General features: G+C 34.6%; 1 protein-coding gene across 1 annotated transcript in view; it reads left to right on the forward strand.

The window, feature by feature from the left end:
* The window catches only part of LOC142334860 (gamma-aminobutyric acid receptor subunit pi-like), a 100,019-nt gene extending 78,164 nt beyond the window's left edge, over positions 1-21,855 (forward strand). The window contains exons 3-6 of the mRNA XM_075383186.1: positions 6,828-6,948; positions 14,850-15,007; positions 18,538-18,723; positions 21,835-21,855. Of these exons, the coding sequence (XP_075239301.1) occupies positions 6,828-6,948; positions 14,850-15,007; positions 18,538-18,723; positions 21,835-21,855 (486 nt within the window). The remainder of the gene's footprint in view (positions 1-6,827; positions 6,949-14,849; positions 15,008-18,537; positions 18,724-21,834) is intronic.
* Positions 21,856-21,872: the final 17 nt, after the last annotated feature.

A 21,872-nucleotide genomic window follows, 5' to 3' on the forward strand; every position in this document is an offset into this window, starting at 1 on the left:
GATTTCATATTTCCCACTGCTTTTGATTTCTCGGAAAGAAAAGTTAGGCAGTCCGACTGTTTTCTTGATAGTTGCTAAAAGTTGAGCAACTGTATCATAAGTGCCGGCCATAAACGCTAATTTTTCTCCATTGTATGGTCGTGAAATGACGTTAGATCCAGTTGCGCGGTTTTGTGGTTCCTCAAATCCCCTGAGACTGAACGCAACCAAATCTCCATTAACTATGTGTTCAATTTTTGTCGGAAAAATTATTTCACTCAGAGCCACTCTCCAGTCTCCTGTGAGATTAATTTCATCATTAAAAAATCCTAAAATTTGTTAAAGTGTTTTCCTGGAAAAAGTCCATCGAAGCAGATGATATAACGTGTACTGTGAACTCATCCTCAAAACGGTTACTAGTCATATTGATTTGGATATTCTTGTACTAGTTGTAATTCTGGCAGATAAAACCTGCCCTGGATGCCTTCTTTATTGGAATCAATAAGAGAATATGTAGGTGGATTGAGCGTCGGAATACCGGCAATTTCAAAAACTTCGTCCGTGAACGGTTGCTTGTATCCTTTTCGGAAAGTTTCTTCCTTTTTAACGATTCGAACAAAGTCGCCAAGGTAAAGTTTGGTATTTGACTGCGACGTGTCTCCACAGTTAATGATACAAGTCTTGGTACATCTTTTTTGGTAACTTTGTTAGGAGCAAGTTTGGTGATACGATTAACACGGGAGTTGATAGTTTTTACGAATTGATCCAAATTGGTAATATAAGAATATGTCCATTTTTCCTCCAAATATCTGTAAATAATATTTTTAAGTGACCTAATGTTTCTCTCTGCAAACGCAGAGTTCTTTTCGCTGAAAGTACTATACAAATGAATTCCTCGTTTGCTGCAGAGTGTCTTGAAAGCACCCAAAAATTCAGTACCATCGTCAACCCAAACTTTTTGTGGTTGCTTGTGTTTGATCATGTTTTGGAAGGCCTTTGCGGTTTCTGTTGCATTTTTTTTGTTTTCAACGGTTCAACACGTAGATACCTCGAGAGGCAGTCAACTGCTACGAGCAAAAATTCAACATCACGATTGTATTTTGCAAGTTTATCAACTTGAGCTAAATCTAAAGACCAGATTTCATTCAGATCGTTGACGATTACTTTTAATTGCGGAAAATTCAACCGCTGAGCTCAATATTTTGTGAAGGATGGTTTTGTTTCCAAATACATTTTGACTTTTGTCATTGGTATTTTGCTCAAATCTTGCAGTCGTTTTTGAACTTCCGAATGATGCTTGACCTTTAGAATAAAGTCTATCCAGTAGTTTCACATCTTTAATAGTTAGACCATTTTTTTCCTTTCGTCTCCTGCTCTGTCTTTTTATTTTGTTTCATTTTTTGGTTCTGCAGGTTTTGATCCGGAGGCTTTACTTTGACTTCCACTGCTCTGTTCACTTCTTTGTTGTCTTTCTGATTCTCCTTCACTTCGTTCGGTTTCCTCTTGTTTCTCCTCATCGCTGTAAACTTCTTTGAGAACTTTTTTAGCATGAGTGTTGGATACTAAATGTGGGGGTATCTTGAGTTCGTGCAAAAGATTTGTGTACACGGCTAGGTCAATTTTCTTTGTCGGCTGTTGCAAATTGTACAAAAAACTTGACACTTTAACTCTCATAGGTTTGTCCTCAATATGAAGGAAACCTCTCGGGTCCTCAATGAAAACTGTTTCTGAACTAAATATCTTGTTAAAGATGATTTCAGCTCTTTGGATTTTGTTTTCTTCCATTAATTCTACTTCTGACATTATAGAGTCAAAGTCTGATTGTCTTCTTTTCAATACGGGCTCATTTTCGCCATCATTACTAAAGAAAGACTGTACACCTTCACTTCCATCATCTAATTCACTTTTTGAATCAACACTACTTGTTCTTCTTCTTTTGCTCTTGTTCACGATATTAGTTTTATTAGTTTCCTGTTCAGTCCCTTTGCTCTCAAATTCTTTTGGGTTGTTTTTTCGGAGGAGTGACAATTGAGCAGCTTTCTGTTTATAAATTAGATTATCCAAAATTTCTGTCCTAGTTGGTTGTTTTGACACAAACATTCTTTTCGGTATCAAGACAAACTCTTTGGCATGCATTACTAATTCTTCAAGTAAAGGTAACAAGAGAGACTTATGCTCCGAAGTAGAAGTAAGTTTTTTACCAATAGCTGACGCTTTTTCCTCAAACTTGTCTCTTTGGAAAGAAAATGTCGGAATGATGTTTCGTAGTAGTTTTCAAGTAAACTTTTATCTGTGGGCACGTTTCCATTTATAACATTGAGGAAGCATTCACAGAGAAATTTTATAAATTTATTTGATGATTTTTTGATGAATTTTTTAGCATGCTTTCCGGCATCTCAAGCATTCGCCTCAGCATACATATCTCTTTCTCTCTCATTTGTGATGTGGATAATTACAGCTTTGGAAGACTGCAGATAGAAAATTGTTGGTCCCGGTGGTACAATATTTGAACAATAACGTAGTGATTCGGTTGTTTTTGGGTCTAAATCACTCAATAAATGTCCGAATGGTTGTTTTGTTGCAAGATCATAGCTGTCTTTTAAAAATTTGTGTTATTGAGTTGTTTTCCAATATAATTTATCTGCTGTATATCGCTGGGAGATTTGAACAAAATGATGTGTGTTGTGTTGAGATCAATTGTTCGAGACCATTTACTCTGTTGAAACAAATTATGCTTAACATAGATAACACTGATTTTTTGTGGCGTTCAGCTGTTGCAATTTTTGAAAACTCCCCTGTCATTGAAAATTTCCTTGCAAGAATCATGAAAGACGAGCAAACAGTTTTCCAACTGTGAAATGAAACCAAACCCCGAAAATTTGGTAAAATAAATGTTCAAGTTACGCTCCATCGTTTGAAATTTTGGTTGATCGTGTTGATAGAAATAGTATATTGACTTGAAGTTAGGGAAAAACGTACTTTTAAGAAGCATTTGAAAAATAATTTTGGTCTTTCCACAACCTGAAGGACCACAGACTGCCATGAAAAGACGATCACTTGTTGAGATTATTTTATTCATAACTTAGGATTTGGAAGTGCGTATCCAACTGTGCATGATAGCAATGAAAAACAAAATGTTGATTCTTCACAAACGAGTTGGAGAAAAAATAATTTGGTCAGTGAAACTACAATAAGAAAAAATATTATCGAAACTTGTGTAAAATAAACTACCTCAGAGCGCGGTAATCTAGAGTTGCAAAACCTCCAAGACGTCTCTCTTGGTTTCGATCATCAAAAACCAAATCAGTGATTCCTCCTCCTCCACTGCCAGCGCAATCTAATTGATCTTCTGATTGACTCATTTTGAAAGCAAAAAATTTTCAAAATGGAATTTAATTCAAAATTGTGTAATTTGTTAGTTTATTATTTAGTTAGTTCATCAACCATAAAAAATGGAATGTAATAAATTCAGAGCATTCGTCTTCCTTCTTATATGTTATCTTATAGTTCGCTTGGAATCTGTAGTCATTGCCATAGTAGACAATTGACTCCACCTTTCCTTCTCTGACTACCTCTTTGATTTCATCGGGGAGACTCTTATCGTCCAGGGGTACTGGTACTGGCACTGGATACTTGGGCGTAGGTAGAGGGGTTAGTTTCAGTTTTTTCATTTTCTCTTGTAAAGACATGATACATTTGAAAGTACTCCAGCAGTGAAAAATATTTTTTAAAGTTTCAATTTCAGCAGCATTACAAAGTGTTTGCTGCTTCCTCAGTATAGTTTGTCCACGAGAATCAATTTTTTCTTCCTTCGGAAAAGTCACTGTCAACTGGTTATCACTCGCAATGCAACTGCATACTGTCAAATTTGGAAATAAATTAACTTGAAGAACTGAAGGAGTTGCTTTATCCACACGACGACTCATTAGTTGGTAGTGTTATCCAATAAAAGTACACCTGTGCTTTTCTATTTGCGCAGTGCTTTTTCTTTTGTTTGAATGGTAGTATAGATGAATGAAAGGAACAAGTCAAGTGCTCTACTGGAGTGAAAATTTCTTCAATTTGTGGAGATAGCAGTGTTTCTAAATTTGTGACGTCTTTTTGAAGGAATTTTTGCATTGTCTCCGTCTGCTCCTTCCCTTTTGCTTAGAATTTAGCAGTAGGAAAACGAATTTTGATTGCTAAAAATATTTGTGATGGAAACCAGTAAGGGTAACTGCCACTGTCCCACGAAATACCATGCAAATGCTTCGTTACCCACTGGTGTGACTTCCTCTATCTCGAGGACAGCGAGTTGAATGAAATTGGAGGAAGAAAAAGAACCGTGTCTGAGTAATTGTTTGAACAAATAGATAACTCTTTAATAATGAATCCACTCTTTTTGTGTCGAAAACCTTCAAAATCTATAACAACAATCTCCGGACTCAACATTCCAGCAAACTGAATAAGTTACGTTTAAAAGATTTCACGAACAAGCAGAAGAATAAACCTGTCAGGTGACCAACGTAAGCGTTTGTGATAGGACAAGGCAAAACGTAAGAGTATCCTGGACCCTTTTTGCTATACTCTGCAATAAATCCAGAGGCATCATGAAGAATTGCATGTAAGCGCAGCACTTTAAAAGATTTCAAATAATTGTCCAATGAAGAGTTATCTATTCCAATGATACCACCATAAGGCCTCAACTTTAGTGCAATTTCGAGGTTAACATCAGGGTCCAAGTGCAAGCAGGTTGCCAAAAAGTAAAGAAATCTTTCATTATGCTCTGGATAGTCTGTTTTTATTATTTTATAGATTTCATGAATGGTTTTTTAATCTACCGTTGCGATAGTTGTTGTCATTCTGTTTTTGAGCAAGCATCATAGACAAATGAAAGTTAGATGACTTTTGCAGGGTATGATAATTACTTTTTTGTGTGTCTACATTACAGCTCTTTTCCCCAAAGCTTTTAATGTTCTTCCTGGTTGGTTTCCTTAAACTGCTTTTTTAAATCCAAGTGTCCCCCCTCCCCTCCATAAGACTCAGAGAAAAACAAAGAAAAAATCTAGGTGTCCCCCCTGTCGTTTGACCGGGAAAACACTTATGTCCCCCCCCTGTAGTGTTCACGGGAAGACACTTATTTCCCCCCTGTAGTTTGCCCGGGAAGACACTTACGTCCCCCCTGTAGTGTTCACGGGAAGGCGCTTATGTCCCCCCCCACCCGTAGTTTGCCCAGAAAGACACATCACTACTCTTGCAGAAGCAAACCATATTGGGTAACCCACTGTAAATCATGGCGCTAAGATTAGTTTTGTATATTGATCTTCTCGCACTGATAATGGTTATATATACAGTTGTTTTTTGAGCCTTTTATTATCCTCGAAATCAAATCACCATCTTGATCTAATAATCAGATCTCTCTTGTAAATTTCTAAGTTCTACTGTAAAATATCATTCTTGTTATTCTCTCATTTTGAGAAATTAATTTTTCTATTTAGTTAAAAACGCTTTTTATTGCGCTTGCAAAAACCCATAACCCAACATAATTTCACCACAGAATCTTTTCTATGGCATTAATTTGATAAGGACAAAAACTCTAAAAGCATTTATGTTATGATGAGAAGAGTTCTTAATTTACCTCATAAATGCGGCCCGAATGTTAGTTGGAGAATTTTTTGTTGCAACCCCATTTTTTATTGGAGGGCTTGGGGGGTACTGTTTACTTAATTTTTTTGTTCAGTCAATTTTTAAAGCATTTAACATTAAATGTATTTAACATAGAGAGCTGTGAGTTGTATTACTATAAAGCTTGTCAAGCGTAAGTGTATAATTGAAGAAATTTTTTCAAGTTCTCTTTTACAATGAGTTATCGGGGTTTAAAATTTTTGTGAGCATTTCACTTTTCATATAGATTTTGTTCACAGTTGTGGTATCATTGGTTAAATTTTCTTAAAATTGGCTCATTTATGTTACTAATTTGGTAGCCATGACGTAAAAGTAGCACTTCTCAAGGATTTAGTAGCCATGACGTAAAACCAGACTACAACTGGTCTCATCGTGAATCTTTACGATAAAAGCATTTGGACTTGATTGTAATTATTTGAGTTTTTAAAGCAATTTCGTATTCACTTTCGGCTATTTGGCGGTTTTTTTGATTTTTTTTCTCGTTACCTTACTGCAAAGTATAGGAGGAAAATGTTTAAATGGTGCATAGACACTGTTTTCTCAACTTGGCTCAAATTGGCTGAAGATCCTGTAAAATCCTTCAAGATAACAGCCTCATTCGCAAGATTTCCGCAAGATAACCGCTGGAATTTCAGACCACTGTGTGCATGGTTAATCACACAAAGTTGGCAAGTTAAAATACACTCATTCATATACACTGCTACCCCGCTTTTCGAGTAGCTCAATTTGCTAACCCCCCCCCCCCCCCCCCCCCGCCGCAATAAGAATCGGATCAGAATAATTGAATAGTTTCTATGGATTATGTTTAACTATCATATCAATTTTGAGCGATTTTTTACCTATTCGGAATAGCGAGACATCTACAGAATGCAAGTTGTTCGTAGAATCATTGTTGATTATTTTGACAAAATTCAAGATTCGACAAAGAGATGCTTTGAGATTTGGCAAATTTTTAATTGACATGATTGTAACTTTCAAACCAGACAGAGCGCGTAATTTTATCATTAAAAATGATGGATCCTTGATTTATGAAATCTAGGGTGGCAAACTGGGATATCAAAACGCACTGAGCGGTATAAACGGGAAAGGTAGGTGGTACCAATAGTCATCTAGTCTTTCAATTGACAAAATCACTACTATGTTTGTATGTGACAACAATTGAGCAGTGGTGAATTGTGCTTTAGGTGATTAAGACGGAGGACACACAGTACCTCTCCATTAGCAATGGTTCCATGTTATACGACAGGAAAGTATCAGTCACAACTCCATGTGAAACTGTCCCATTCCGATACCCATTCGACTCAGGTACTCACACCACCCACTTATAATCATAATAAATCGATTAAATTAAAAATTGTTTCGACCATCACAGTTTGCCCCCATATGCACAGAATGAGGTCCACGTCCCAAGACAGGTATGAGCCAGACGTACTTGGGTCGTGGACAAAGGGATCCGGTTCGCCCGAGCTCATAGTCTGAACAAAGTTTCCTCCTCGCTGTTCAGTCTGGCCTATAACTGAGTTTGGTTTGCACGGTGAACTGTCACTTAAAAATATCTGTCACTTAAAAAATATTTCGGTCTGCTTATCCTGATCACGCCTTTTAGGGCTGTTCAGTCTGGCCCGTACCCAATTCTGGCCTGATCGGTCGGGCCCGTGTTTTATTGCTTGAATCGATTAATTCACGCTGGGTGGGGAAGTTCCGTTATAGTTTGAGCCTGAAGGATAAGAGTAATATTTAAATTTCCTAATCCACGGGAGCGCGTCGTGCAACCACTAATACTAATCATTTAGAAATCACTTGTATTAAACACTGTTTGTCCTCTAGTATTTTGTTGAAAATGAATGAGGTTGGACAGAAGCATTCATTACCAGTTTATGAACCCTTATCCCCTGCCTCACCGAGCCCTAATGCACCCAAGCACCTGTGATCAATTTTTTGTTCGGTTGTCAAAGTGACCTCTGTTGACCAGGTTCTATGCAGACCATGTAGACGATTGTGGAGACCTCCGTCCATTTTTGCGGCAGTAGAGACCATGTAATTTTGGCTTGGTGAACTTGTGGCAGTATGCTTGAAGTGGTCTGATCAGAGGTCATCGTTGGTCGGACAGTCCCGACCAGGGAGCCACAATACCCCCTTTATGTTCCCATTTTTATTCGAATGACCTTTCAATAGATCCATCATCCCTTCGACAAAATCCCACAAATCTCAACAACAACACTAGTTTTAAGTTATGCGCCTGTTCAACTCAAATTTTCCTACATTTTAATTAACTTAAGATGCGTGGATTAAATAACAAAAGCATATGTTTATTTAATTTAGTTTAAAGGAATTTTATTAATACTGCGCGCCGGTTAGTTTTATTAAGTTGCAATTCAAATTTGTTTGATTTACCAAATATGAAAGTAAATCGGTTCATTGATCCCAGCCCAAATATCGTCATGTATCCAATCACCCTCAACAAACCTATCACCCTCTCACTTACTCCTACAGAGATACAGACACACAGAATCACATGCACAAAATTACGCACGACGAACGCACACACACAAACACACACACACACACACACACACACACACACACACACACACACACGCACACACCCACACACACGCACAGAAACATTAACACACATACAGACACATACACATACACACTCACATCCGTATTTTTATAACACACATACAGACACACACACAACCACGCACACACACACACTCACACACACCCCACCACTCAACACACCACACCACACACACACACGAACACACACACACACAAACACTCGCACTTTCTTTTGCTCTCAATCAGAGATACATTATTGAACAAAAGAGAATAACAGGATGTTTTGAATGGAAATTGAATTATCAAATCATTGAGAAACCAGGATTCAGAAAACCGAATGAGCTCTTTTAATCTCCCGATCTGAACTTTTATCGAATTAAACTCTCTTGACATGAAAGAAATATTAGACAATATTAAAAGAGGTCACAGTTATGTTAGAAATATTCATCACTTCATGCGATGCAAAGTTGCATTTTTAGTTTTAGTTTATTTTTGGTTAAAATTAGGAGGAAATTGGGGGGGTTGTCACAAGGTTTTTGATAAACCAAAGCATTACGTGCACAATTTACACATAAAAAATTCAACGCGCATGAGTTCAAGTTAATTTTTAGGAAAATTTATGAAAAAAATTTTCATTGAATGCAGCATAAACAAAAACAAGTATAACCGGTTATAGACCTCCGCACATAAGTTTCCCATATGAATTATCTATTTTTTAAATCGAGCAGAAAAGCTGATTATTCAAACGTGGATCGCATAGACATTGATATTTAATTGAAATAAGTCTTCGGCTAAAATTTGCTCAACAAAAGTTCATACAATTAACAAACTATCCATTACGTGGCCAACGTCCGAAAAAGCATATTTCAATAAAAGTTTTTGTTTTATGGAGTCGTGTGATCAAAATCCATCCCACTTTTCACGACTCATATGCATTTTCAATGATAAAAATAAACTACGGAAAACGTTGAAATATTTTACTTATATTATGGAAAGGGCTTACATTTTGTTAGGAGTATTCACGAGTATTCAATTCTACCATTTTGACATGTAGTTAGTCTAAGATTTTATTGCCCGATTTTTAAAGGTATCAATTTAGACAATTTAAAGACTCAATGGTATTGTGGACAGACAGTGAAATGAGTAATTGTAAAACCGACTGCTGTGTTCCAGATCCACTAATAGTATCGACAGGAAAACTTCTGAAATTAATCAACAAAGCCTATTTTCTGATATTTTGTTTTTCATGAATATCAAGTTAAAAAACTTCAACACAAGTATACACAAGTCTTACAAAATAAAAGAAAGTGTAAACTTTTTGGACAAATGCAAATGTGAATAAAATAGCAATCTCATTGTGCAAATTGTAAATTCATGTGGAAAGTTTTTGAAATTTTGAGCCTTCTTTTTTAAAAAAATGATTTACAGAAAAGCCAGGTTCGCATAAAGTTCCTAACACCGAAATAAATTGTGAGGTAAGATAACAAATACAGTTGAGTATGTAGGAAAACAAAAAGAATGTGACACTCTAAGGTGCGAATATGTGTATTAGAGACTAAATACAACAATTTGTCTACTGGGGATGGTGATTCAAAGTTTTGTTGTATTTGTTGTCTAAAATTAATACCTTAAAACCTCAGTTGGAACACATCATAATACATAGCTGTGAACTCCAAAAACTTTGGTGGAATTAAAGAATGTGTGCACAAGAGTTAAAAAACGAATTGTGCGAACTTCACTTAAGTTAAATTTCTCAGTTTTATTTAAACGAAAAGGCTCGGTAGTGTGCGTTTACATATGCTCACATACTTATCAGAAAATTATGATTTACTTTTTCTTTAAAAAAGTAATTGGATCCATCCTTAATATTGTAAAACGACCAGACAAAATAAAGAACCTCGAAAGTTGGCAAATGTCCCAAAATTGCAAATTTCTGTCCAAAAAAGTAGAGCAACTAGATTTATAAAAAACAATTAAATCAGTCATATCAACATAGAGGGATTATATTCAAATTCACTCGAAAAAAAATGCAACCTGTCATCACTCAGACTACAAGTTGACAGAAATAAGATAATGAAAAGTGGCCAATTTACAAAACTCACTGCATTTATTTCAGCCAAATTTTTTCATGAGTCATAACAACCGTAAGCTTTAAACTACGAAATGCCAGATAGGTTAACTTGTAAATCAATAGGAAGCTATTTGTGTCTGTCATCAATGGTTGTAATACAAAAGAATACAAAAAAAACACAACAAATACAGGCGTAGTGTTGAAGCTGTTAAAAACCTTAAACTATTATCTGGAAAAAGTATCATTGTTTACAAGTAACTTATTTGAAAAATAATGGCACCTTGTTAGAGGGTTAAGTGACGAAAACAACAAAACGAACCGGAAATATTGACGAACATCCCGAGCTCAAACAAAGTTTTAAGAAAACTTATTGTGTCGAAGCCACAAGCTTATCATTTGAGACATAAAACAAATCAAAAATAATTTTTGTTTTTTACAATAGAAAATGAATGTGACTCGTCTTTAATCATACCAAAGTTACACGTCTACAAAAGGTAGAGCAGATCAAAGGTACCAAATTCAAAAGTTCAATTTTAAATAAATAACTATTAAATTAAAAGGTCATAAAAACCATCAGCTATCATATGAAGTCTTTAAATTCGTTTATTCTCATTGAGATCTCTCTTCAACCAGAATATGTCATATGACTTCAAAAGGAACAACCAATACGAGCATAAATAGAAATCTCAAGTAGGTGTTGCAAGAAACATTGTTGAAGCTATTATATCCATAACTATTCGAAAAATTGTACATGTTCAATTTCCCTCTATGCCAATGCGATCTTTTTTAATTTGATGATTTGACACGACAAAAAAAAAGAAAATGGGCAAATATCAAAATTTCTCAATTTTTTTTACAACTGTTTGGAATAAAGCCATGAGATCATTTACTTAAAGCATAAAATCACCATAGAGATTGAATTCTTTATAGTGGAGAAAAAGTTAACTGTAATGGCCGGGAATAATAGACAAGTTTGCAAAAGTAATAAAAAGTGGCAAACATCAAGCATTCGCTGATAATTTCTTTAAACAAATAGTTTTAAAGTCATAAAGGCATTATGTATCAACTGAGAGCTTCGTATAGGTCTAATTATACAACTCAATCTATTTGGGTGCTTGATTAGTGATACAAAATCAAGAAACTGTGAAAGAACAACATATGCATTTGAAACAAGAATTTATATAAAATTTACCAAAAAAGTTAATTGAAGCCATAAAAAGCATGAGATGAGATGTTTTCTGAAGAAATTATAAACCTTTTTTGGACCTCATATACAGATTAAAATAACCTTTTTTTATACTGAGATTTGATGAAACATCATTGTGTCCAAGCAAAAATTTCATTAAAAGAAAAATTGCTGAAATATTTCTTATAAAGACAAGATAAATTCGAATAATTTTTGATTTTCAAGTTTCACGGCGAGACCAAAACTAGCCTTGGTTTTGCGAAGCACCCAATAAAAAAAATTGTTTCAAATGCTATACGTATAGATTTTTTAGGTTGAATTAAATTTAATTATATATATCATCAATAGATGACTCATTTTGTATAATTATTGATTTAAATTGCCAAAATTCGGGCAAATTTTGAAATCCACCAATGTTTTACAGTGAGCAGGTAAAAAACCAGCCCTCTTCAGTGTTTGTTTAAGATTGTTTCAGTAATGTTTAGGTCTGTACCTCTGGAAAATATTTGAGCTGAAAAATCGGATCAGAAAGTTTAGCAAACCTCTTCTATCTTTAAAGATTAAATCAATAACACTATCGTTAACAATTTTACCATATATCAGCAAAATTGACGAAATAGAACACAATTACGGAAAATGTGAAGAAACACAACGGAAATAATTAATATGCTCACAAAACTTTAAACCTCGATAGCTCTTCGGGAAAAACCAAGTTCGTAAATTCTTTGAAATAAAAAACTTTGCTGTCTGGGCTTTTTCATGATATCACCCACAACTTTCCACAATAAACTTATTGGTTGGCCGAAATTGACCGAACAAAATAACTTAAATGAACATATAGTTCCTCTCCCCTCCTCCCGCTTAGGTGTGTTCGGAATCAAATTTTGCCAGTTTTGTCAAGGGAGAAAAAAAAATGAGTATCATGAATCCATAATTAAACATGTCTTCAGAGAAAACTATTACACTGTAAAATGAATGCCCCGCAAAACAATGCTTTATTTTGATCACAGGGCATTTTTATTTTAAATATTGTTACTACGCATTAAGTGCGAAAAACAAACAATTGTATATATAGTTCAAAAACTGACAATTTATCTCTCCAAAATCAAGATTATCAGTCTATCGGTTTGATACCTCATTCACTGTTCTTGGTCATATAATGATAGGATATCTCAATCCCCTTGTGTGTTTAATTTTTAAAGTACGTATTCAGTTTTGAAATAAATAATTGATTCTAGAGCAAATGAAGGCGACCTTGCTCTCTTCTACTTAAAACTTAATCCACATACAAAATTTTGACCTTTTTAAAAGCTATTACCTTATCAATTCCTAAAAATTGCCCTAATGTTCGTTTACTTTTTAGGAGTCAGCAAATTTTATCAGTTTTTAAGATAATCAATCAAAAAGATTGTTACCGCATTTTACGTGCCATTCTCATTTTTAGCTAATGGCAATTTCAATTTTTACACAATGTTACAAAGTGATTCAAAAACTCAAACCAAAAAACCAGAGAGATTACTTTTTGGAGCTTATTATAATAGTTAAGAAACTAAAAAGCATCCAAACCTTTTCCACAATTTTTTTTCTTTATGAACAAAAACTTTCAGGTAATCTTTCTCTAACTGGCAAACAACCGAGTACATACCAAAATCCCACGTTTAGCCTGCGTTCAGAGTTCAAATGTTTAAATTAAAAATTTTTTCTGGATTCTTTTTTTGGACTGAACGTGACATGTTTTTCTTAGGACCTGCTCAAATTTTTGATGTTAATGATACCCCAAATTGGAGTAGTATTTTATTGACACTGCTGTAGTTAAAAAATCGCAAACCGTAGCAATTATTGTGAGTTAAATTGCGTGACCGCAATAAAAAAGTAAAGTGAGTCATCGATTTTGACGCAACTCTCCCCTTTTAAGATTGATTTACACTTCGGCAATTACATTTCTGCTTTTGATCATTGTCTCTTTATTTTTGTTTTAATTTTTCCAGAGTGCTTCTATAGCTTAAAAACCCTAATTACAATTGCGTGTCTTCCACGCTGTGTTTTTTTTCTGATTATTTATTGGTCCCAATAACATTCAAAGAGACATAAACAAACTATTTAATGTTTCCTGTTTGGTTGATAATAGTTTTGTATGCTTGCTTTAGTTTGTATGACCTTATTACAACGTATTCATATGAAGTTTTGTTTAATTTTTTTTAGTCCGGGTTTTTTTGAGTATTGTCGGCTTTGTCACAAAGTTTTATTGCCAACAAGTCTCCTTCATTCTCTAGTGAAGCGTTATTTAATCAAATTAACGGTTTTCTGTCAAATTGGCACTATTTGTTTTCAATAAAACTTAGTGAGTTTTTGATTCGTTCCGTTTTTTTACCGTCTTTGTGGTCCTGATATTTTGTCTTAAAAGGCATATGTACAACATTCGTTATCGGGGCGTAAGTAAAGATTTTGGTGCTTTTATTTCAAAATTTTGCAAGTTGAACTTTGACACTATTTGTTTTAAGAAAACACAATTGAATTTTGATATTCCATGTATGTTGTTTTTTTGGATTTCTTGTTTTTCTCTTCTCGGAACACTTATCTCATCAGTTGTTTATTTAGGTTCAAATTAAATGTTTGTTTTCTAATTGGCGATTGTCTCAACGCTTATGTAACATTTAATGACTCAGGCATCACTAATTTTTCAAAAAAGCATATAAGACACTTTTTGAAATGGGTTTCTTTAATTGTCTGAATTGAATATGCTTTTTGGACTATAAACCGCTGCTCCTACATTGAGGCTGATGAGGAGGCCTTTATTTCGCCCAATTTTTTCAATCGAGTTCCTGGACTCTTCCTGTCAACTTTTTTTTTCATTTTTATAGCCTTTCTCGGTTTTTGTTAAGACATCTGATAACGGGCCAAGAAACCAAAGTCTGTTTCTGGTGAGTTTCATATTCAGTAGCTGGTTTTTTGTGCTGAATCGTTTTAATTGCAAAACCAGGTGTCTCCTCAAAAAATGTTTTTTTTTTCAAACGAGAAATTGCATGTGTTGATTTTGTTTTTTGAACCAAACATTCTGATCAGTTCAATTTTTGTTCATTCCAGTGAAATGAAAAAAAAATAACTTCGCTGGTATTAGCATCACTAGCATATGTCTTTCAATTTTTCAGAGCCCATGAAGTTTTAAGTTAGATGAAATAAAAGTATGAGTTACTTTTAAATAATTTAAAAAAATTCCCATCTCTGCTTCATTTGGTGCACAGGCAGGCCAGAAATTGGGATAAAGGGGTCGAAACTGTACGTGCAAACGCACATTATCAGGCCTCCTTATTTCGTCTCTAGGGGTGAAGAGCAGTTACACGTGGACCCGGAATTTGTTAATTTATAGTTTCATTATTTCAGTGACGTGCAAGCTCTTTCTGTCCAGTTATGGCTACGATGACAGCAAAGTGAACTTACAGTGGTCAGAGGACGGCATCTCAATGCCAAAAAGCTACCAGGGCCTGGACTACGTTGGCTTTCTCTGGGCAGAAGGGGAAGCAACCAAAATACTTGAAACGGTACCTATCCCAAAAATTTTTAAATCTAACAGCAGAGCATCTATCATTTGAATCAGAAGTTACGAAGTGACCAAAGTCCTTTCATAAGTCAAGCTAAGTTCTCATACATTTGAATTGGTCGAGGCTTATTTTTCATAGATGGTTTTTGGGTTGAGGCAAATTCTTTTCATGAATTCAGCAACCTAAGCTGGATCTTTTCAACAATTCCCCCCTTGGTACCTAGTAGAGAACCGCCACCCCTTCTGTGATATACTTTACCACAATATTACTTGCCCTACAGTTTAGGTAGCCGAATAATAGTTTAAGCGCAATTGCGGACCGCTGTTCATGGCCATACATCTCATGCGCTGTGGGATGTAATCTGGAAACCGCGGGTCGGTTATCGCGGCAAAGCCCACCGACCCGCCAGTTGGAAATTCTTTTCGCTTTGTATTCCGGTTCGGCTAGTGGCCGCACCATGGTGTATTTTATTCTATTCAATTTAACATAGTATGTGCGATGGCGGTCAAGCAGGCCGATAGGAAAGCAACCGGAATTTTGAAAATGAGGTACAGCAAGCCAAAAAATTTTTGGGATACCTGGATTTTAAGTTGCCCCTGGCGGGCCGTTGGCGCGCTTCGAGTGCATCGCGGCTTCACCGCGATAACTGGCCCGCGGTTTTTTGGGTTACGGGTTACCTTCCACAGCGGATGAGAGGCACGGCCATGGACAGCGGTCCGCTGAGGCCCGTACAGGCACCGTTTTTCGTCGAGGACAAGAATCTGGATAGAGTGGAAGTCGAGGATATTGTTTAACGAGCTAAAGTAGAGGGCAGTACATTTAATTCCAGACAAAACCAAGGACAAGTAAAAAAAGTTGAGCCACATTTTAGTCATACCATACCAAATAGCAGTTGAGGGTAATATTTTCATACAAAATATCTGCCGAGGACAGTCTTTTCGTTGGTTGAGCAATTGACTACTTCAGTCACGTTATTACATTTCCATGATGGTATATATTAGTTGTGATGGCTAGTCTCAAATCTTACAAGGCTCGACATCAGTGCAAGCACACCCACAATTTTTCTCACAAACACATTAATGAAAAGAAATTTTATAAAACAGCCGTTAAATCATAATTTTCCTATTTTTTATTATTATTCAAGGAAGTATTCTCAGAATTTTTGCTGTCCATGATAATTATATTCCTATACACCTGCGGTGACATTTTGGCAAATAGACCTAACCCTTTTGTTTTTGGACGTAACTACACTCTCAATGGATCCGATTGGCCAAATAATAGCAATGTGTTTTTGTGAACTCAGGTCCTGAGCTTTTCGCGATGCTCCGTGGACTCTTGTTTTGGACCTCAATATGTCTAAACAATCACAAATGAGCTTGAAATTAGTTTACTCAAAAACACTAAATTGAACCTTGGATCTTTTCAACAGGTGCAAAAAGGGTCTATTCTTGAATACAATTTTTAAGCGATTTTGTAAGCAACAGAAACTACTAATAATTTTCCAAGAATGCGCCTACTGTGTTAAACTAAAGACAACAAAATAAGTCATGCTATGTTAATTAGGATTTATTCTGTCTTGGCCCCCCAGTGTTTTTTACGCCCCCAGTTACAAAATTTATGTATTGTTATATAGCACGTTACTATGTAAAAATAGCACGTGCACCTGGGGGCGTAAAAGACATAGGCCGATTAAGCTGTTAAGCGAGGGGGGCAAAACAGAATAGATCCCTTAATTGGACGAAATAATTGCTGTAATAATCGACGCGCGATTTCCGGCATAGGTTATAGGTTAACTACGATATAGGTTAACTACGAACTAAATCATTTGACTTCTGCTTTGCTGGCCTCAAAATTCAAAGTTTTTAATCGCACTTACATGAATACACTTCTTCCATCCTCGAGAAACTGCTCTATATTTTGTGAACAAAATTGAGGACACCATTCTTTTTGCGGTCCGAATTATCTAGACTACCAAAAGTTTTTTTATCGATAACATTTGTCGTGCAACTGCTATCGAGTAATAAGTAAAAAAAAACTGCGCAAAGTTGCTTTTGGGCATAAAAGTTTTAAAATAAAAAACATCCAATTTGAAAATTTTTTATGCAAGATGCCAGAAGATCACTTCTTTTTCACAGAAAACGTGCAATTTATTCTAAAGCAATCTGAGATAAAGCCAAATGTGGTGTGATACAAAACAGCAAAATTTTTAAATGTTTGAAAACCAATACATAGAGAAACAATTATCAGAATTATGCGTTTCCGTATGTTTTGTTCGGAAATTAAAAGCATAGTATTTAACAATTAAACTATGACAATGAAGAAGTTTGCTTTAATTTCAAGCGTTGAGAAGTTCAGAAGTTGCCATCTGAATTGACAACTTTGAGTCAGCAAAAGAAGTATTTGCACCTTTATTTCTCCGTTTATTCCCTATTAGTCCATTCCCTGTTTGATTTTATAGGTCAGAGGGATAGAGTTGCGTACTTCTATTTGATGCATTTCTTTTTTTGGTTGATTTGAAAAGTCAAGTAGCATAGTTAAGACACCAAATAAACATTTTGGTCCTAAAAATTTTTCTGTTTTAAAAAAATTCAAATGGTTTTATGTAGAAGAGGGCTGTAAGTTTTCCAAGACGTTTTAGTTTTAAATGTTCACATAGACAAGTTTGATTGAATTAGCTACAAATTATAAAAATTAATTCCTAATTTTAGAAATACAGTTTCTGATAAAAGAAGAATCATTATTAAATGTAGTTAATTATACCACTTAAAAATTCAGACCAAAATGGTTTGGCTGTATGTTTTTAATACCACATTCAATTAATTGTCAATTCACTGCAATTGTCTCGAGACGATAAAATGAGAAATTTTTTCCGTAAATTTATAATTATTGAATGTGGCATAGAAAATATACATTAAAACATTTTGGTCTGAATTTTTAAATGGTATAATTAACAACATTCAATAATGAATCTTTCAATTTTTCCTGTCGTTAAGCATGTTGAACTCACTCACACCCAATAACTATTGTTTCTTTCTGACTCACTCAATGAGCGGGGAGACCAAAACCACGAGAACTTTAAGGTCAGCAAATTAACAGCGATTGTTCAAAACTTGAGAAAATTTAAAAGGAAAAAAGTTCCAGGAAGGAGGAAGGAAAGATAGAAAACATAAGTCATGCGATTTACTGATTGATTTCTTGACTCAACTACAAATGATAACCCAGGTCGAGGGCTTCGTTCAAAATTGGCTATGATCAGTTCTGTCCAGGCCGAAATGTCGCTTGATCAGACCCATCCAGACAATAAAGAACCATAATCAGACGTTGACTTGTTCGAAATATTGAATGTGGTTCATTGAACAGGAGAAAGATATAATTAACTCACCGATACGTTTTTAGGCTGCTTAATCCATTATAAAATGGAAAAGCGAAATCAGTTTTTTGGAATACGCCTCGGAGAGAAGAATATAGTGAACTATGTAAAACAGAGAGAAATGGGATTGAAATGTTATCATTGTCAATGTTTGATACAGGAAGTGTCACAGTATGCTGGCCTGGAGTATTCCATCATCCGCTGTTCAATGAGTTTCCAGAGGCTCTACAAGCCATATGTATTCCAGCTGTTCGTTCCAGCTGCCTTCCTAGTCGTAATCTCCTGGAGCACATTCTGGATCAACATCTCCGCCACTCCCGGCAGGGCTGGTGTCGGAATCACTACGGTTAGCATACAAAATAACTCTATCTGTATGTTCAAGTTAATTTAATTCTAGTGTTAGTAGTACAAACGCTTGAAATTTTCAGTATTGTGCAGCAGTTACGTGAAATGTTTTCCTAAAAAAATGTAAAAAAGTAACAAAAAATAGCAGGTAAATTAATTAACAGAAACATTCTGATTAATGAATCGTGATGTTTCAAGTTTGTTCTTTGTATTTTGTACTTCGTTTATAACTGTTTCCTTTATGATGCCACAAATTAATTTCGATTAATTTCTTTCTGGTAATCCCTCCAGACAGTACTCAGCAAATATTTTTCCATAACAGCCGCAAAGCGATAGCTGAGGCCATTATTGGCCTTCTTTTAGTTTTTTACAATTCAAAGAATTTGAATTGTATTGGGGCGCTGTCTTTTCTTTAAGATCTGATCCAACATTTTCATGAATTTTGAAGTAAAATTAAAGAAGTGATTTAGGTCACGCCGAAATAGGAAGTGGAGCAAAAAAAAACGAGTGGTTTTGTGGCGTGATTTTTTTCACTCCGATTTCAAAGTAGAGTCAGAAAACGGTGTTTGAACAAAAATTCGCTTTCTGGATTGTGAATTTTTGTTCACGAGCGGCAATTTGAATTTGGTTTCTGCTATTTTTTCGATTTTTTAATCGGATTTTTTCCAAGTTGTTTTCCCAATTCATTTACTGTCCTTTAAAGGTCTAGCGTTTTGCTGTTTTGCTTAGTCACTGCTTCGAAATGTGTCAAGAACTGTCCGGCTATGCTTTTTCTATATCTGTTTACACATTTTCGAGATTTTTGTAATCAAATTGAAGTGATAAATTTGGTCACACTGCAACAGGAAGTGGATCGAAAAAAGAAGGGTGTTTGCGGTGTGAAATTTTTTGCTCTAATTTCAAAGCAGTGAGGAATCGGTTTTTGAACAAAAATTCGTGCTCCCTAGTGGTTTTTAGTTCACATGCGGCATTTTGACTTTGACTTTTTCTCTTTTATTTCCAATGTTTTGGAACTTATTTTTTCTAAAAGGTTTTCACTATCCATTCAAAGTTTATTCTAGGTCATGTTTTTTTGTTTAGTGAATTTTTGAAATGTGTCATGACTTATCCTACGTTTTTTATTCGGTCGTCTAAAGTTTATGTTGCGACCATATGACGTCACAATCACTTTAGCTCTTTTTCATTCGTTCAAGCAATATCGACTGAACTGCGTGTCTGACATCTTTTTTCACTCATATTGGAGAGAATTTTTTGTTCATTAGCGTGGTTAAATTTTTGATCACACATGATTTAACTGAAGCAGCAATTAATATAACATGGCATTCTTGTACTCCGCGAAATTCAGTTATGCAAAACGATACTTTTCATAATCGTAATCTGCTGCCTCTTTTGTATCTATTTCCGTTATTCATGATAAGTGGTACACTCTATACGGAAAAGATCCAACAGTATTAGCTGTTTAAAGTTTTTTCTTTATTCATGTTTACGCCGCAAATACACTCAAGCTAATTCTTTCATGAACAATTTATCAGAATTGTTCAATTGCATTGGGTGCAATTTGATTTCTTACTTTTTAAACCTGAAAAATCAAGTTCTCAATAAATTTTGAATGAGTTTCTTCAGATCAGGTCTTTTGTTTTTAATTGAGTTTAAAACATTGTATTAGTGATGTTTCTGCAGCCCTGTCTCTCTAATCGAAACTTCCTTATATAGATCTAATCAAATATTTATTATACACTTTTATATATTTATTTATATATATACATACATATATGTATGTATATATATATATATATATATATATATATATATATATATATATGTATATATATATATATATATATATATATATATAAATATTTATGCATATATGTATGTATATCAAAATACCTATTAAATGTTGAGTTTGAATTATATCTGATACTCCAATTAGTTTCAAGTTCGTTTCATCCTCTTTTCAGTTTACTTATTGTTTTAGTTTTTGGAATCTATGTTTAATTAGTGGTGGTTGTGATGAATAAACTTATGATTTCGCTTCTTTAATATATTGATCTAATTTTTTCCGCTCGTTTCTTTTTCGTTGAGGCTTTTGTTGCAGATTTTGCTCATCTATTTTTTTCGCAAACTTTGAGAAACGTAGAATTGACGTGAATTGTTTTGTAAAGCGCAATTTTGAAAGGAACTCGGAATTCAAAACCTCAATAAGGCCAAACTGCAAGGTTAAGCTCTCAAGCAAAATTAAAATATATCTCTGAGCTCTAAAATGGAAAACACAATAGGGAGAACTTTTAGCTCACCTAATCATTGAATGGAGAGCAAGGGGGTTGCACGGAGATTTTTTTATTCTTCAAAAATTTTCTTTGATTGAGAAAGAAAAACTGTTGATCGTTTGTCAGCCAATAAACATCTGATGTAATTGTTCATTTTGAGATATGCTTTTAACAAAATTGAGACTTTATGGTTTTATCTTTGAATGGCGTTGGTCCAATGGAAATTATTTTATTTTTTAATGCTTTTAGTCAAAATAGGTTTTATCAACCCCATCTGAAAAATTCATAAAATTTTGGCAAACGGAAATGCACAATTTGTTCGAGAATAAATTTGTAATTGTCACTGGTTTCGCAGGGTAAATATCGCACTGATTCTTTAACGCTTGAATTTTGCGTAAGCAGTAAAAATTTGTAGTAAAAGTTTCCAGTTGATAATGTGAATTAAAATAAATGATCAAATGATTAGCTAGTTAGAACTTTTGCAATAAAACCTTGATAAATTTTTACTCACATTTTTCAGCTGGAGTTTAAGGTTTGCCAAATATACCAAAATTTCCAAAAAATATTGTTGTTTGCTACATGTCTCAATGGCTTGCTTCATTTAGTTAATGATTATTTTGATTTTTGTCTTATTGGCTAATTGTGATAACATAGATTCTGAATTTAACACAATGTATTGCTGAAGCAATCATTTCAACATAAAGTGGTGTTTGGGATTTGTTCAAAAAACTGTAACAAATGTGACATGAGTGTTGACTATTGCTAAAGTCAGAAGTAAATCTCTTTAACTGATCGTTGAAAAAGATTTACGTTGCATACGGTGTTATTGGAAAGAATTTTAGATTAAGAAGATGGAGATATGAAAAACGTTGTTCAATAT

The sequence above is a fragment of the Convolutriloba macropyga genome, chromosome 2 (genome assembly GCF_964194025.1).
Source record: "Convolutriloba macropyga chromosome 2, txConMacr16.3, whole genome shotgun sequence".
Lineage (NCBI taxonomy): Eukaryota > Metazoa > Xenacoelomorpha > Acoela > Convolutidae > Convolutriloba > Convolutriloba macropyga.